General features: G+C 35.7%; 1 protein-coding gene across 1 annotated transcript in view; it reads left to right on the forward strand.

Moving 5' to 3' along the window:
• The window catches only part of LOC149070441 (uncharacterized), a 236,875-nt gene that overhangs the window by 203,831 nt on the left and 15,411 nt on the right, over positions 1-17,633 (forward strand). The window contains exons 4-10 of the mRNA XM_089250182.1: positions 3,388-3,538; positions 7,725-7,887; positions 10,527-10,652; positions 13,054-13,128; positions 14,469-14,541; positions 15,009-15,121; positions 16,455-16,569. Of these exons, the coding sequence (XP_089106308.1) occupies positions 3,388-3,538; positions 7,725-7,887; positions 10,527-10,652; positions 13,054-13,128; positions 14,469-14,541; positions 15,009-15,121; positions 16,455-16,569 (816 nt within the window). The remainder of the gene's footprint in view (positions 1-3,387; positions 3,539-7,724; positions 7,888-10,526; positions 10,653-13,053; positions 13,129-14,468; positions 14,542-15,008; positions 15,122-16,454; positions 16,570-17,633) is intronic.

Below are 17,633 nucleotides of genomic sequence, written 5' to 3' on the forward strand. Positions count from 1 at the left end.
TTCATTTTTGCGTATATCTTTCATTTTTTTGTGCCGTACCTCGGTATTATTAGATGGATTTGCTTTCATTTTCCTCACATATTTTTGATTTCATGGCGTTTCTCGGCATATTTAAGTAAAGTTTATCTTTATTTTTAATGTGTATTTCAGCATTTTTAGTGCATATTTTGCCACTTTTTAGTGCATATAATCTGGGCTCTATTTATTACTTCCCAGAATTATTATTTCGGTTATACGTGTACGTAGGCCATCGGTAGAGGATCTTCATCGCCCCCGTGTCCACGATTAGTTCTTGTTCAATTTAACATGTAGCCGCACTACGAAGGCGGAAATCTCTAGAAAAAAGAAACGAAAAAAAAAACCTCTGTGGACCTTCTACTCCGTTTTTTTGTTTTTTCCGAACTGTTTCATATTTGATTTTTTACGTGTGTGTGATTTTATGGTTAAAAGAGAAGGAAAAGGTGCATCCTTAGCCCACACTTTTCACGTGGTCTAGTTCGTCGTTGTGGGTGTTTTGTGTGTTGGTTTGTATTTAATGAGATGAATTTAAAGAGTGAATCGGTAGGCGTATGAACCTTTCTTGAATAGTTTTAAATTGAATAAATATGTACTTTTTGTTTCCCCTTTTATTTCACCCTGTAAATGTGAGAAACGGGTGTGGTCAGTGTCGTTTGTTTGTTAGAATTTTATTTTATTTCCCCTTACGAAGGATAACAAAACCGTCTAGCAGCTTAAATGAACACCCATACCTTTAGCCCGGAGTCGTGTGGGCATCGTGATGGACCCGGATTCGAATCCCACCGGCGGTATGGTAGTAGTAGGATGGAGTTGATTTTCTGTGGTTTTCAAACTTCGAGGCACGAATGCAAGCCGTTAATAAGTCTTACAACAGATCCCACAGCAGTATGAATATTCAATCATTTCACTTCGCTCACAGTTTCAAATATATATATACATGGCATCACTAACTTCACACACACAAACTGGATACGCATACTGTTAAATATAGATTCATTGCCCGGAATTGTGCTCAAATGTAGTCTAAACCATGAATTTTGGAATGAAGTCTTGGGTTTAGAAGAAATCTTAAGTGAAGTCCCAAACCCCAGAGACACTGAAACTAATTGGAATAGTTCTAATTAGAGGTTCTCCCTCTCAGTTATTGCCAATTTCCAATTAGTTCCTTGATTTCTAATTCTCGGTAAGAGTACCAGCTTGTATCGCCTTGCGACAGCGAACAGCACACCCTCAACATTAAATTACACGCAGCGAAATATCCACTCAATCTACAATCTTTCACTTCTGGTTATGACTTCTATCATTCAACACACTTCTGATAGACGGCGTCACCCGAGTAAACAACATTTGCATACATATAACAGTTCGGCTTCACAGAAACACAATTTCGACACATTCACCTTTTCTGGGATAACACGGTACCGGTATATATCCGAATGGCGACAGACGGGGGTTGTGGACATTAAATAAAATAGTAATTATGATTATTATTAAATGAAGATTCTCTCATGGTTTAATAATATTTGCTCAAGTCATCGTTCTGGGTATTACTCCTACAAGGACTTTGTACTGGTACCATGTATTACTCTAGTATGGGAAATAATTGAATCTTTAAAATTGTTCTATACGGACTGAATTCTGTGGGGTGTCTCCCCACCATCTTGTTATAAACACTTTTTCTGAACTCCAAGTTAACTCGCTGGTCATAGATACTTCTGTGTTTTTGTTTTTTAGTTTTGTTTTCGATTAAGCGTTGGTATGATCGAATTTAGATCAAAATGGGAATATCTTCAAATAGTTTCAACTGCATATGGGCAGCTTAATACCAGTCAATGTGAAGGCGTCCTTAGCTGTATCACTCGAGAAGTTCGTAACTTCAGTTTGTTTTTGTTTGTGTAAGGAGCGGAGTATAATGTTTTATGGCATTCGTACGTATTACTCGGAGATATCAACTAAAAAACTGCAACCGACCAGCTCATGGACTGCATGATAGTATTGTATTTCACGAAGTTTTGTGAGCTAATTACATCTATACGTGACAAACTCCGGGGAAAGAGTCACTAGCGCGCTGCGATTTCAGCGCTTACCGAAGACAGCTGGTGTAGGTTTTGATTTGTATCTCTCGCAATTCTCATAACTCAATCTATTCTTAAGCCCTTCTTTTCTAGGAGCAAGTTTCTGTGCACCTCGTACAACGCGAGTCACCCAGTGCAACACGCCATCCACTCACCAGTAGGAAAAGTATTACGATTGTTTTCCTACAGAGCACAACGTGAAGCACGTCAGCGCCTTACGTCAGGCATGATTGGCTGACTGGTTCTGGATGAGTCAAATGCGTCGTACGCCGCGCGTTTCTCCAGTCTTCTCTGTATTTTGTTGTGTTTATCGTACTTTTATCGTGCAAAATGGCAAAAACACGTGGATATGCAGATGACAGAACAGCTGATGCACCACACTAGGAAAACACAAACGCGCATCGTGAAAAACATTACGTTTTTATGGGCATCTTTCTTCAGTCACTTCGTTGGGTATTTTGTCTGTTGTGGCCTTTGTGTTTGTTTCTGCCAACGTGAAATGGTCCTATTCGGTTCACGTGGCGCAGAAAAACCTGCTCCTAGGAAAACACGGCTTTACCAATTTCTTTCTCGACGTAGTTACTTGTAAACTGTACACTGTAACCGAGTCTTGCCGTTTTTGAATGTCCGAAACGAAAAGGTACATAGCCAATATCACACAATCCTAACCTTCAAAAATCTCTCTTCTTCCAGTTAACGGTTTTCTTTTCCCAACTAAAACTTCCGCCCCCCAATCTAAATTTTTTCATATTTTTTCTTCCCGGGTCAGCCGCCCTACCCGAGGCAGGCGCACGCACAAAACACTTCGTCTTCAAGATACCCGATCTTTACTCAGGGCCAAATAAATGCATGGCCCAGGCACGGCGCTGTGACCTCCTGTGTACGAGAGACTTTTCGATAATGAGATCTGCTAGTACTGATTTTGAAAGTAGGTAAAATTGTAGGCTGATATTTTTTAGCCAGGTTAAAGGGTGCCCCAGGTTATCCCTTTGTCCAGGGGCCCCGTGATGTTGCTGCTGCCAATCTAGAGGCATGTATACAGAAGGTGCTAGGAGGTTAATTTGAGGACACGGCATGCGCGACGTCGGCTGTATACCTTTTTGTGTTTCTGTTGATCAAAAATGACAAATTTTTTTTGGATAGAGATGATGAGATACTTTTATGAATATATATATATACGTATATATGCATGCTTGTATTTTCCTATCTCGAGTGTAACTTAAAAATTATTAACGGTGTAAATGTGAGCGTGCGTATATTTATAGGATTTCTCTTTTCTTTTATTTCTTCGCAGAGAATAAATGGAAGAGGTTCCACCCGTTTCGAGTTGTTCGAAAAATATTCCGTCGTCGAGTTAAACGGCAAGGGACAGGTGAGGAAACCACCGGAACATCCAAAAAGTCATGGTCCACCAGCGAACTGCTATCTGTTCAAGACCAGCCAGAGTAAGGCATTTTCTTCATTCTTATTTTATTTGTTCGTTGTATCGAGGGAGGAGGAAGCCATTACGAATTAATAGAGCAAAGTCTCGGATTCTGATATTTGGATGATTTGTATAACCGGTTGCGAATCCGAAAAGTTTAGTGTCATGATAAAAAAAAAATTAATCATATCTCAGAAGTTAATCCTAACCACGTATAGGTCTTGTTCCGATCAAATCCAGTACCTTATCCATATAAATACGTTGTCAGATCTAAGTATTCGAGAGACCGCTACGGTGCTGCTGTGCGGTCGTGTGGGTATCGTGATGGACTCGGCATTACGTCGTTCCAGGTTCGAATACCGCTGGCGGCACAGGAGTGATCGGCTGAGAGAGAGAAGGTCGTGTTTTTTTTTTGCAATTTTCCAACTTGGAAGGGCGAATACGAGTCGATCTCCTATTTGGAAAAGTCTTCCCATAGAGAGCATGCAGACTTTCAACACGATACTTACATAACACTAAAATTCAGGTATTGTGGCACTTTCACTTCAAATGTGGAAACAGATGGCAGCATAACGCAAAACACGCATAACTCTGAAAAAATAAACAGCCGCCCTTACCTGATGTGGGGTCAGAGCATAGACTAAAGATATTATTCTTACTCTGTGGGTCAGAGCATGACCTCCTATATAACTCCTATAGGAGGTCGGGGCCAGAGGCGTCATAATAATTTCGAAACCTCTTAGCTGCCCCGATGTCATATATTCTGTGGGAAAGGGGGGAATCTGCACATTCAAAAATTCATAAATTATCTTTATATATAAAATATTCTGATAGCAATGTCATGTCCTGACTAATTCGTTATCGCCGAGCCGAAACCACTGATGCTGTAAATATGAAATTTCGTCAGTAGTTTCATGATAAGTTTCATTCTAATGATGTAAAGATTCACTAAGAAGGGGTTTTTTCAAAATTCGACCCCCAAAGGGAGTCCAAAGGTTATATGTAGAAATCATGCCGAGGCGAAACCACTGAAGCTATGAATATGGAATTTGGTCAGTAGTTTTATTTTGTAATGTAGAGACTCTCTAAGACGGAATTTCTGGAAATTCCACCCCCGAGGGGGATCAAGAGGGGTTCGAGTGTTATATGAGGAAAATCATCGCCGAGCAATTTTCAGATTACCAAATCCACGCGGGCGAAGCCACGGGTAACAGCTAGCAACAAAATATATAGGAATGCTAAAAAATTTCCATGCAAAAAAATATAGAGACAACAAACTTGAACTTTGAATTAACAAAAATTCGAATTGAAAAATAATTTCAAACCGAATTAAAAGTGAGAACGAATGTAAATTCAGAATCGATGAATCAAAAATGAGAAAAATAGTTAAGAGATAAAATCCCAGCGTCCATAAAAATTCAGGATAAATGAAGGAAATGATTGAAGACCCGATAAAAATTCAGAATAGACAGAATGAAATGAAAGAAATACTCCACAATTGATGAAATGTCAGAATTCCCATGAAAATTCAGAATTTTCGAAAGAAATTGTCACTACCGTAAGTGCAGGGACCCCAAGTGTAACTGCATCTGTCGCATATCCCAAAGGCTGCAGCTGCTGCACACACATTCCTGCGTGTACCAAGACCGTAGCGGAGAGGAGGGGGGGGGAGGATTCGGGGATCTGGTCCCCCTCCAAAATGTGAGAAAATAACTAAAAAAAAGAGAAAACATGGTCAAATCTAATGTTCGACCACTTTGGTCCCCCATGAAATGCAGGTGGTCCCCCTTCGAACGAAATTTCTGGCTTGGCATGTACCAATGTGTTAAAAATTCCCGTTGGAATTTTGCGGTGCTTGTGTGATTAAGTAGCAGTTGTGCTTGATCAAAAATTTTGTTATTTGTAATGAAATTTCCAGATATACCTATCCTTCTGGACTGCCTTAATATCTGTCTGAGACGTGAAGTAAAGTGTGTCCCTCTATTCTTCGATATTCAATACTTGACTGGCTGTATTATAACAAAATCTGATCACTTTAAACCAGGGTATGAAAAAAATTCTTTTTTAAAAAATTAAAAAAATCGGACCTTTTTTGATTAAAATGAACTGACTGCTTATTAATTAAAACAAATTATGTTAATCATTAACAATGCATATTTTCATATCACCTAGCCTTTTTCCCCTAATCGCTCAAATTAAAATAAGCATTAATGAATAAACAAACGAACTATAAGCAAAAAATACAAACACCAAAAATCTGTGTTTATCTAGCATGAAATGTCATTAAGCCCATCTCAGTATCACACATCTCAATTCACTCTATGAGTAACCAAAGGGCCATTCAGCATCAACTAAATAAAACAAATTCTATTGACAAGATTGTTTCTTGCACAATGAACGAATGTGTTTCCGATTTGCATGATGTTTAATACTTCACACATTTTTATTTTTTCACAGATTTAATGAGTTTTGGTAAAAAAAAATGAGCAAACTCAAAATTTTAATACAAAAAGTAGTCGAAAGCCCAATTACATCTATGTTGGTACAACATCTACTATTATTTTGAATCAGCAATTAGGGCTAGGCTTTATACAAAACATTATTCCTCTGTTTTTTAATCATGGTATAAACACTTTGGTATTTTGCTCTATCTACCATATGTTTATTAAACATGCTCAAAAGAACAAAAACTGGTGAAAAATTGAAAAATATATAGCAAGTACTAAATATATATAGGGGTCATTCCATGTCAAATCACCCAGCCATGAAACCCATAGTCTCAGATTTTGATAATTAGTCCCACATAGCAATGCATTGAATGCAGTGCAGTTTAGCTCCCCATATTTTTCTTCAATGTTTTCCATGCACAAAATCTAGAAATAGAGCAGCTTCCTTTCTGCATCGTTTCTAAGGATTAAGTTAAAAAGTCTATATTTACCCCCAAAAAGGATCTTCTATACTTCTTTTAAACACAAACTTTATCGCATATCAGTAACATACAACCCATACCAGATTACATTTACTTCAATATCACATTGAATTTATGTAAAGAAAAAACAAATTTTAAATTTTGTGATTTTAAATCAATGTTTTTTTAAAAAATCAAGTGATTTAAATCATTTAAATTGGTGTACCCTGCTTTAAACCAGGGTGTCTGAAGAATGAACGTCCATGGTCCTCTGTTCTTCCATTCCCCCGGTCTTTTCCAGGACCCCTCTTCCTGAAGTGATATTACCTACTTATGTATACGCTGTTTTAAACACATATATAACAGAAAATATACTGTGTTTTGAAAAAGACCCCATTCCCAACTTTGAAATGACCTAACTTTGCAACAGTGATAGATGAAACTAGTGGTACTGAAATTCTTGACAGTATTATGATTTTCGAAAGTCAGCATTTGAATTGGTAGGTAGAGCCGCCCTTAAGGGTGTGTGACAGTTGTGGTTGCACAGAGCCCCATGATTTGGGGGCTCCCACACCTAGTAAGGAAAAAGTAATCTAAATGGAAAGACGTGTATGTATATTTTTTAAGTGAAAATATATTAATATACATCAAATGCGTTTTTTTTTCATAGTAAAAAAGGTGTCTGAGCTTCAACTGATTTGATTCTGGAATTTCCATCAATTCAAGATTTAGTTCTTTCATAAATTGTGAATTTTCATCAATTCCGGGATTTTTTTTCTTTCATTCTGAATTTTCATTGACAAGTAGATGCTTTTCAGCGTTCCTATATATTCTGTGGTAACCCATGAATCTTAAGATTCCAGATTCCTCTCCTAGCATATATAAAATCGGGGCTAAGAAGCCTGAAATTATATTTGCATTGAGCTCCCGCATCTGATAAGTGACTGCCTTGGTAGGAAGGCACTTTCAGCTAGGTACAGGCCTCAGAACATTAGTTTGCCTGAAGACTGTGGTACTCTTAAGACAGTGCTTCTGAGACTGTGTGTTGTCTGTGCTTAATTTGCACACAAGTTCTAAAAACTATGAAATTCTAATTAATAAAATCTGGATTTAGTTCTTACTTTTTGATTAGCTACACATCTCCGAGTATTATTTCATAAAACATAATCATAATATGCATTAAAGAAAGCAACTGTTATACATTTGATATTGGCGATTTCAAATCATTGTATCTGTCCTGTAGCTTTTATAATGTACGCATTACATGATTCCCCCCCCCCTCTCTCTCTCTTCATTACAGGAAATATGAAGTCCCTTCTCCTCCATATAAGATAGGCTTGAGCGTTTCTCACGACAGCATATTTTCGTCAGAAAGTTCTAACATAGTCAGCACAGAAGAGATCACTCGGCCACAGGGTTCATCTCTGTCTGTGCAACATGCTGGCATCAAGAACATGTTTAAGGTAAGTGAAAAGCATCTATTATACTTTCATTCTAGTGTAATGGGTATCCTTTAACTACTATACTATAAAACAGATGCTGGTGTTTCTTACATGTGAATTAATCTATCACATAATCCAGTGGTTCTACTCACCTTTCATGCTTTAAACATCCTTTAGAAATGCTTAAATGCTTATGATATACATATATACCTGCCTCTTGAAATTCATAGGAGACACATTTCTTTCAATGTGTTGGAATCTAATATAGTGGCCACTGGTTATAAGAATCAAATCGGCAAAATTGAAACCAAACTGTTTTAATATAGAAAATTCACTCGTTATATGAATCAGATTGCTGCTTATAAGAATAAAATAAAATTAAAAACTGTCACCGTTTATTTCATCGATGGAAACTTGTAGAACATTTTTGTTATTCACAAGGTTATTTGGAAGACTACTACTTGACACTTTTACCTTTGTGAAAATCATCCCATATTCACTGCTGTCTCCTCTCCACTCCCAAAAGTGGAGATTACAGCTTTGTAGTAACGTGAACTTTGATGAATGACAGAAATTATCCACAAGTGGTTCACGGTAAAAAAATAAATAACTGGCAAAAGAAGTTACTGATAAGCAAATCCATCTAGAGTAGTGTTTCCCAAAGTGGACAATATGTACAACCCCAACAACAAAGTGGAGAGCGATGGAATGGGTCGGGCAGGGTGCACTAGAACCTATTGATACAACACAGAATATGGGTTCGCTTGAGTTAGGAAGTGATGAGACGAAAAATTTCTGAATAAGGGGCAATGGAACAAAATGTTTGGGAAACTCTCATCTGGAGTTACATGTCCTCGAAGAATAACACAGTTAACTGTAGTAACATTTTAGTCACTCCACATTGACATTTTGTGAATGATGTCTATGCGCAAATCTTTCAAGTTTGCTTGAAAAGCTGAATCTGTTTAAAAAATATAATTCTCTTATAACCAAAAGAAGCTGCCTCATCATCAGAAATTTGGATAGACATTTTTCTTGCCCTGATCAGGGCAAATATCACTGTCGGTTATTCGAATAACCGACAGTGATATTTATGAAAAATGAAACAATATGTATATTTAAACTACTGTACTTTAAAAGCATTAATAATTAAACAATCAAACAATAAAATTTCTAAGACTTCCTCATCATGTTTTCTACTGCCAAAGCATTGCCTAGGCTGAATAACTCCTCCAGTATATGTGGAAATTATGTTTCGTGGAATTTTCATGAATCACGTCTCTGACGTGACGTGAAATCACATAGCATCAATGTAATGTGTTTTGGCTTTAAGTCACTCTTTCTGTCACTCCCATGCTCACACACTCTCTAAATCACTATTTTGGTTGCTCACTGACATGGTTCCTTGCTATATAAGTCACTCTTTTGACCATTTATGCATCTACACATGATCTAGGTCAGCGGTTTTCAACTGGTCCTCCACGGCCACTCGAGGAAAATTTTTAAAAAAGAGTAAATTTGAAAAATATCATTATAATTATTTTTATATAATAAAAATAAATCAGTAACTGATAAATAAATAAAAAATAGACCTACAGGGCTCCACCATAAAAATTATATACCAGAAAGGACTCCGCAAGTCAAAAAAAGTTGAGGACCACTGCTCTGGGTTATTCTTTTAGTCATTCGCATAATTGCAGGTGCTCTAAGTCATTGTTTTGGTCATTCACAAGATTGCACATGCTCTAGATCACTCTTTTTTGGTCATTTACATGCTTGTTCATACACTTTAGTTGCTCTTTTACTCACTTGTGTGTTTACAAAATCTGTAGGTCACTCACTGACCTAGTCCCTGATATCTGGGCAGAGATTGATTTATTGAGGTTCATACAAATTTTGCTGCCCTCTCCCATTCTACTAACTTTCTTTGCCACTCATGCCTGAAATTTGCCCCCCCCCCACACCTGTAAATATGCCATTGTATAACAAGAAGTCCATTGCAATGAAAATGTTTCCTATTATTGTGAGCTGTCATCGTTATAACAGACTTCTACTGTATAAAGGTTTTCTATAAAACTTCCAATTCATCAGATGATGTTTTTTGCTTATAACATGCTGAGTTTTTAACCAATTTTCATCAAATTCACTGGAAATCTTTCACTATACATAAGATACCAGGTATAAAAATTTAGTTTGATAATTTCTTATTCAGTGAGATATGAGTAATTTTAGTAAATAATTTTAAAATATATATTTTATTTTATTTCATAATTTGGTTGCCAGATATAATGCAGCTTCTCCAGTTGAATGTTGTAAAAATTCAGAAATATATACCTGATATCGTGAGCTATAATTTATATTACTGGCTGAGAGTAACTGGAGGATAAGGGATTTTCTACAAATTGATATTTCGATTATTTTATGTTATTTGATTATTTCAAAAATAAGCCATTGCTTTATGCAAACGAAAACATGTCTGATGGCTATACAAGTCTATATATAGCATATAGTCTATCTCTTATATATGTCTATATAAGAGAAATGCTTGAACATCATACACGAAAAGAAGCAAGCTTTTGGCAATATAGTGTATGCATGCGAGATGCTCTACTACTTAGCTTTCATATTATACTTGTTGATTAATTTCATGAATTTTTCAGGACGAGCTATTTTCGAGAGTCCATGCAAGACGAGATTCAGATGATGATGACGACGATGATGTTGGATTACCCCATAGTCCGTGTGCTAGTCCTACAACAGTTGATGTGCTTAATCAAGGGCTAAAAGTATGTGGCTCATGCAATCTTCATTTGCATGTGAAATCTGATTTTCATTTGTATGAGTACGTGCATCACTGTTTCTGTCCTAATGTTTGTTAAACATTGAGGCGAGAAGCACCATACTTTCTCCAGCTAGCATTCTTGTACCTGTTTGAAGCCCTGGATTTAACTGAGAATTCGATATTTTGTTCCAAAATTTTAAACCTGTTTTTAAGCATGAATTTTGCAATAATTTTCATTCAGAATGTTTTGTGCCATATAAGTGTAATACATATAAATTAAATAATCTTTTGTATGGACATGATGTTTAATATAAATACATGGGGAAATTGCATCTCTATTATCCTTTACTTTTTGATAATACAGTAGACTGGACTATGGGGCCTAATGTAGCAGAAGGGCAGGCCAGATAACAAAAAAGCTGGATAGGCCGAAATGCTATAAATGCTCACTCACACCATTAAAAACAACCCTTTTTTATACCAAAACTTGCTTTTATTCATATTTCCTAATTTCTAAGTACCATATAGGCCTAGTACTTTATAAATGTTTGTTTTGTACAATAGCGTAAGCAGAAGTTTCTTTGTGGGGGGGGGGTCAGTTTTTTTTTTTGTTTCCCAGTTTCATTTTTTACTACAAACATACACCATAATATTAAGGAAACATGTTTTCTGGATATTATGCCAAGGTGAGCTCAGAAACAAAAGTTGAGTGGTCTCTGCTGGAATTCAAACTAAAGGCCTCTCGGAAAAAAAGCGTCCATCTCTCTATACACCACTATCTTGGCTGTAAACCTTTCCCCAGCATAACTCTATGGTATTGTACATTTTAACTGTACAGCATAAATGCATAAACTTCGAAAATAAACAAAATATTAATGTAAACTTAATTCTTACAAAAACTATTCAAATTTATTTTATTGTTCGTCGATTAAATGATTACACAAATGAATAGCACTTGGAAAACCTTAGCATAATAAATTATTCCTCATTTTATAGTAGAGAATTATTATTTAAATAGGCTGAATAGTGTGGAGTCCAGATACTCGTGAGCATAATAGTTGAGAGTCTACTGTAATAAAATTGCTTGACTGTTTCATGCAGGGTTAGTGCTAATATACAGTAGAACCCTGATATAATGTCTACCCTGCTGAGTTCTAAAAATTCTCACAAAAAGAAAAAAAACAATGCCATTGAAATGCACCAAGTTTGTGTGCTATTTTTGGAAATTAGTATAGTATTTTTTTGTCTCAACATATTTTAATTTCCTTTTCTTGGTAAAAGTACTACCATACTTTTTAATCCTTTGTTGTAACTTGCCCAAAAAGTAAAAATTTGAAGCAAGTTGTCGTCTTTGATTTGAGAATAAAGCTTAGTGTTTTTGCTAAAATCCAATGAATCTTTAACTTTTCAATAACTTGTTAAAGATTCAAATTGATTGATAAAGACAGGTTTAGAGCACAATATCAATTTGCAAGGGCTGCTAAAATCTTAGTGTTTGATGGGGACATTTTCCTACCAACTGACCATTACATTTCGAGCCACAAGCTTATGATGTTCACTCCCCCCCCCCCTCCCTGCAAAAATAACCTGCCAAGAAAGAGTTGTTGATTGTGTTCATTTCATTTATTTCAAAGAAACATTCTTTCAATTTCTAAAGGACATGAAGTTTGCGATTGCAAAAGATGATATAATTTGCTGCTGTGAATTTGAATAAATCATTTTAATCTATGGCACATGTGTGGGACACATTAGCCATTGTTTCATCAACATTGCTTTGTTCATCTGCCAAATGTATCAAAGGGTGTTCGAAGCCCTGTGACTTTGAACTACATTAAGCCCTTGCCAGAATCTTTTATGAAACTGAGTTGCCAATTACACTTGCATTAAAAAAAGAGATGCTCTAATGCCAAAAAATAAATTAATTAAATAAACCCCACTTTTTAAGCAAATAGCACATCAATCTCTAGGTGAAAAAAAAATCAATTTTATTTATTGATCAAAAGATTCAGATGTTAAAATTAAGACTTGAAATGAGCCACACATAAGAAGTTAGACAGCTGAATAACCCAAATGAATGTTAAATTGGTTTTAATATTAAAACTTAACATAAAATACATGTCATAGAATAATACTGATCGTACCCTGAGATAGTTTATTATAAACATGTGTATATTCATGAAATGAAGGTCCTTGAAACATGGGTTGGACCATGATTCAATACAACTCCAGAGTATTAAAAATCTTTAAAATGGTGTCATTGAATCAAGGTTCAACTGCATATTGACTGTGAAAAAATGTATATATTGTAGGTAAAAATAATGTTTGTCATTTTCTTAATGTATTTGTATCCACATAACTGAATTTTTGAAAAATTAATCACCCCAAATTTTTCTCCCCTCTTAAAGACAAAGTCATTGAAATCTCAAACGACATCCAGTGTTGGAAGTTTGCTCAGTATGGGAAGCTCAGAGAATGATGAGGTGAATTTTGGCATGTATTTCATATTTTAGAAAAGAAATTGAAGTTATGGTTTTCCACATTTTATAGAAACATGGTTTTTTTTAATTATGAGTAACCAGATACAAAACATTTCTTATATTTTCTTCCTACTCAATGTAACTACTACCTTAAATTTTCGGTTAATAATACAGTGATACTTTGAACTACAAGTTTAATTTATTTGTTACATAAATACTCATATAATGAAAAACTTTAGCCTCATAGAAAGATCTCTATTTTAAATGGTAGAATTTACTAATTCATTTTGCATTGCACAATATTAATTTTCATATAAAGCCAGTTAACGTGGTACAATACAGTTTATTCAATGAAGAATGAAAGTAGTTTTACTAATAAAGACAAATACAGAACACGGGTACACAGTTATAGGCATATACTTATATTTGATCCATAAGGGCCCCTCCTCACAAATATTTGCTGTAATCTTCATTATATCTATTGAAAAATTAGGCCTAAGCTCCTCTCTCTATATTTCCAATAATAGTTTCACACCTGTGGGTAAAATACAATTGTTGTCAGCTTTAACTTGTTCAAAATGCTCAAATTTTCATGTGTCTAATGATTTTTTTCCCTTATGCATTTGGAGCTAAAAAGTTTAATAATTATAGGTGCCATTGTGAGGGCTGTAGCCAGTAAACGTTCAGAAATTTCTTTCCCAGGGGAAAATACTGGTATTTAATAGACTGGGAACCCAGAACTGACACCCAGTAAATTCATTCATGGGACATACTCCATGTGCATCAGTAATTTCCCCACACATTTCACAGATTTTTCCCCCCTTCCAACAACAGCCTTGACTTTGGGGCCAGGAGGCACGCAGACCCCTTCACGTTATGGCAATATCGAACATAAGTACCTCTGGAACATCTTTTATTCAATAAATATTCAAATACGGCGATTCCCATTTTGACGAATACCGTTGTAGTGAAAATATTGTTTTAATGAAAAGTTTTCTACTCCCCCAAATAAGTTTACGTAGGAACAATGTAAAAATATGTAATTCCTTTTATAACAAAATTTCGTTATTACAAAGTGATTTCTCCGGTCTTGGACTTTGCTATAATTTGATTCGACTGTATATGAAAAATAAATCATGAAAATTGTGTAAGATGGTGATAGATCAAATATTAATACTTGTGTAACGATTCATTAAAATCACGTCATTTGGCTCATTGAACATCCATTACAGCAGAGCATCCTGTCATGCTGATTGAATTATGGCCTTGACTGCTGTACTGTGTTATATAAATATACTAATCAATTCAACCAACTTGAATTGACCAGATTGTTTTTGTATCAGGATTCTTTTGGTGCATCTTCTTCTGGAAACTCATCAAGGATGTCATTACTTGAACGAAGATCCTTAGATTTGGGTTCGTTTTGTTTCATGTCACTTACATTCAAATAACATCGATCTTGCAAAAATAACTTTTCACTGTTTTTTGTTTCTTTTTTCATGAATTAGAAATTCTTGTACATTTCCATTAATTTGTTTGAATTTAACAGATTCTATGAAATTTCTTTGTGTTATAGATACAGTGGATCCTGCTTATAACATTTTTCAAAAAATCTTCATGATAAATGTTGTAATATCACACACAGGAAAATTATTTAAACGGGAAAACTTAATGAATATTAATAAAAGTTGGGACTACAAAAGTAAGATATACTAAGCAAGAAAACGTTCTAAGTGGGGACCTTATAAGTGGCATCCACTGTATAAGAAAATCCTCTCTCGATTAATATTTTTTGAAAAACTCTCTTCAATCCCATAATTAATTCATTGTAATTTATTAGTGTTAATGATGCATTATTTTTTATTCATGTGTCATATGTGTAGAAGGAGAGCCAGAGCTGTCACAGCCGGTACCCTTGAATCACACTGCTGCTCGACACAAAATAGCTGTACGACCAAAACGTACCCATGGTCCACCTCAGAAAAGACTCAAGCAGGTAAACAAAATCAGCTTTCATCTGTTGTCATACAGGGAAGGGGGGGGGGAAGAGGGGAGGGTGCCCAAAAGTAACTGGAATTTCTTTTTTTTACATTTTTTTTAATTTAATTATTTCATAAAAATTCTTCCATTTCCTTGAAAGTACTCTCTATTAGAGCTAATAACACTTGTCGAGCCTTTTCCTCCATTGCTCAAAACATTTTTTAAATTTGTATGTTGTGATACCAGCGAGCACTTCTGTCATTTTTGTTTTCACCTCATCCATGTTAGCAAAATGCTTTCGTTTCAGGTTCCTCTTCATCCATAAGAACAAAGGAAAGTCACATAGAGTTAAATAAAGTAAATAGGTGACACACTGAAATCATACTGTTTCTTGTTAACAATTGGTGAGCTGTGAATGAAGTTTGAAATGAAACATTGTGTCTTGATGCAAAAACCAGTCACCCGTCTCTCACAAATCTAGTCTTTACTGTGCACACTGTTTTGCAATCTGCTTAGCAGCTAGCTTGGTTGTCAGTCGACATTTCACCTTCTTTGAAATGTAAAAATCATCTGTACACTTGAGTTTTATCCATAGCAACATCACTGTAAGCCTTTTCTTACATCCCAACAGTTTCTGTTTTTTTTTCCTGAGCAGAAAACAAAATTTCATAGACCCGTACTGTTCTCATATGTCTGCCATGACCAAAAATGAAGAACAAGTTAAACAGCTTCCATAAAAAAATTCACAGATGTCAAACACAACCTTCCCAAGCAACGCTGCTTGGCACAGTGTCTCAGGAGGAGTGACTTTACACTTGCCTAGTAGGAGAACTGGTACTAATGATGCTCAGCTAACCATAAGGCAATTCCTGTTACATTTGGAAGCCAGATTTTTGTTTAGCACAAAAATTTATTATAAAGGGGTCTGGGGTTCCACTGGAGAATCCAGTCCAATGATCAAGACCTCTTTCTGACTGAAATTGTGTGCAGGGCTGTAGCGTGCCTTCTCGAGGAACAGGGGCAGACATTTTCTTGGGGGATCCCTTAAAGGGTAAAAAATTATGCTAAATAAATGTACATTATTTGTGAGCCCCCCCCCCCTCTGGGGAGGGAGATACAAAGAACATATATATGCTTAATGTGTGTATATATATATATCTTTTCTAGTGTATTTTTTTAAAGCCGAGGGGAGAGAGCAATCACCCCTCCCAAATGACAGCCTTGCCCCTCAGGATATTTTTATACATAAACTTTATATATTATGATGAAATATGTTTACAACATACTGATTGTCTCTAATAGCTATAATTATGTTTCTGTGCTTCCCCCTCCCCTTTCTGGCAATCCAGATTGCGGCTTCTAGGTTGAGTACATTGCCAACCACACCTGAAATCACAGAAGACAATGGCCGATTCTGCATCAAATCGGAACTATCTGCTACAGATATGACTATAACTTCATCAAGTATGACACTGTTTTGTTTTTTAGATAAGTTGTATGCATTGATTGATAGAATACATTTTCATTTAAGTTTTTGTACCATGGTGTTGTGACTAAACTGATTCAACTGATATAAATCTAAATTTACATTTTTTTTACATATCTTGAAATATATATTTTAAATAGCTGAACACTGATATCCCTGTTGGATGATTTTTCTCTCAGCCCATGAAACATCAAATCAAGAGACTACCTAGATATTACGCCAAGGTTAGAAAAGTTTGTTGTCTTCAGCAGGAATCAAACCCAAGACCTCTTGCAAACTGGGCAAGTGCACTGGCAGTTGTACCACAGACGCATAATGTCTACCCTTAAAACATGCGCAGTAGCTTGACTTACTGAGTAGAAACAATGCAGGCTCTCTTAACTTCAGCAATTAGCCTCCAGGTGACAGCATTAGAATTGGGTGATTTTTTTAGGCAATTGTTTTGCTGCTGTGTGTCGGAAGAAAGTCTGTGGTACAATAGTCAGTGTGCTTGCAAGAAGTCCTGGGTTTGCTCCCCAGTGAAGACAGCAAACATTTCTTTCCTAAGTTCACCTCGGCATAATATCCAGAATATCTCTTAATTTGATGTCTCTGTTATTCGTGCTTTCAATGGAGAGTTTGGCAACAACACATCAGTTCAATCATTCAATCATAAAAATTAATCGGCCAAACCCTTTTGAATTAGTTTTAGTAGTTTTATCAATTAAAAATGGCTGATTTGAAAGGAATTTATTCAATTTAGTAATCTAGTTTCATAATTAGACATACATCTAATCCAGAACTTAAATTTTTACAGAGTGTTAGTCACTCACAAGATTTGATAACTTGGGGTGGCCACAAAGAAATGACACTATTCATCATTTTGATTTTTTTTTTCTTCAGTTTCAAAGTAGCATTAACAATGATTAAATAAAAACCAGTGATATCATCAGGGCCCAAATGGTGCAGTAGTGAGATTCTCTTCTTCCACCATGAAGGTTACCATTAGGTAGTGCTGCCGAGCAAGGAAGGCACTAATGAAGGTTACCATTAGGTAACCTTC

The sequence above is a fragment of the Pholcus phalangioides genome, unplaced genomic scaffold, assembly GCF_987345545.1.
Source record: "Pholcus phalangioides strain wild (caught in Gottingen) unplaced genomic scaffold, Ppha-v1.0 ptg000022l_1, whole genome shotgun sequence".
NCBI classification, from domain to species: domain Eukaryota; kingdom Metazoa; phylum Arthropoda; class Arachnida; order Araneae; family Pholcidae; genus Pholcus; species Pholcus phalangioides.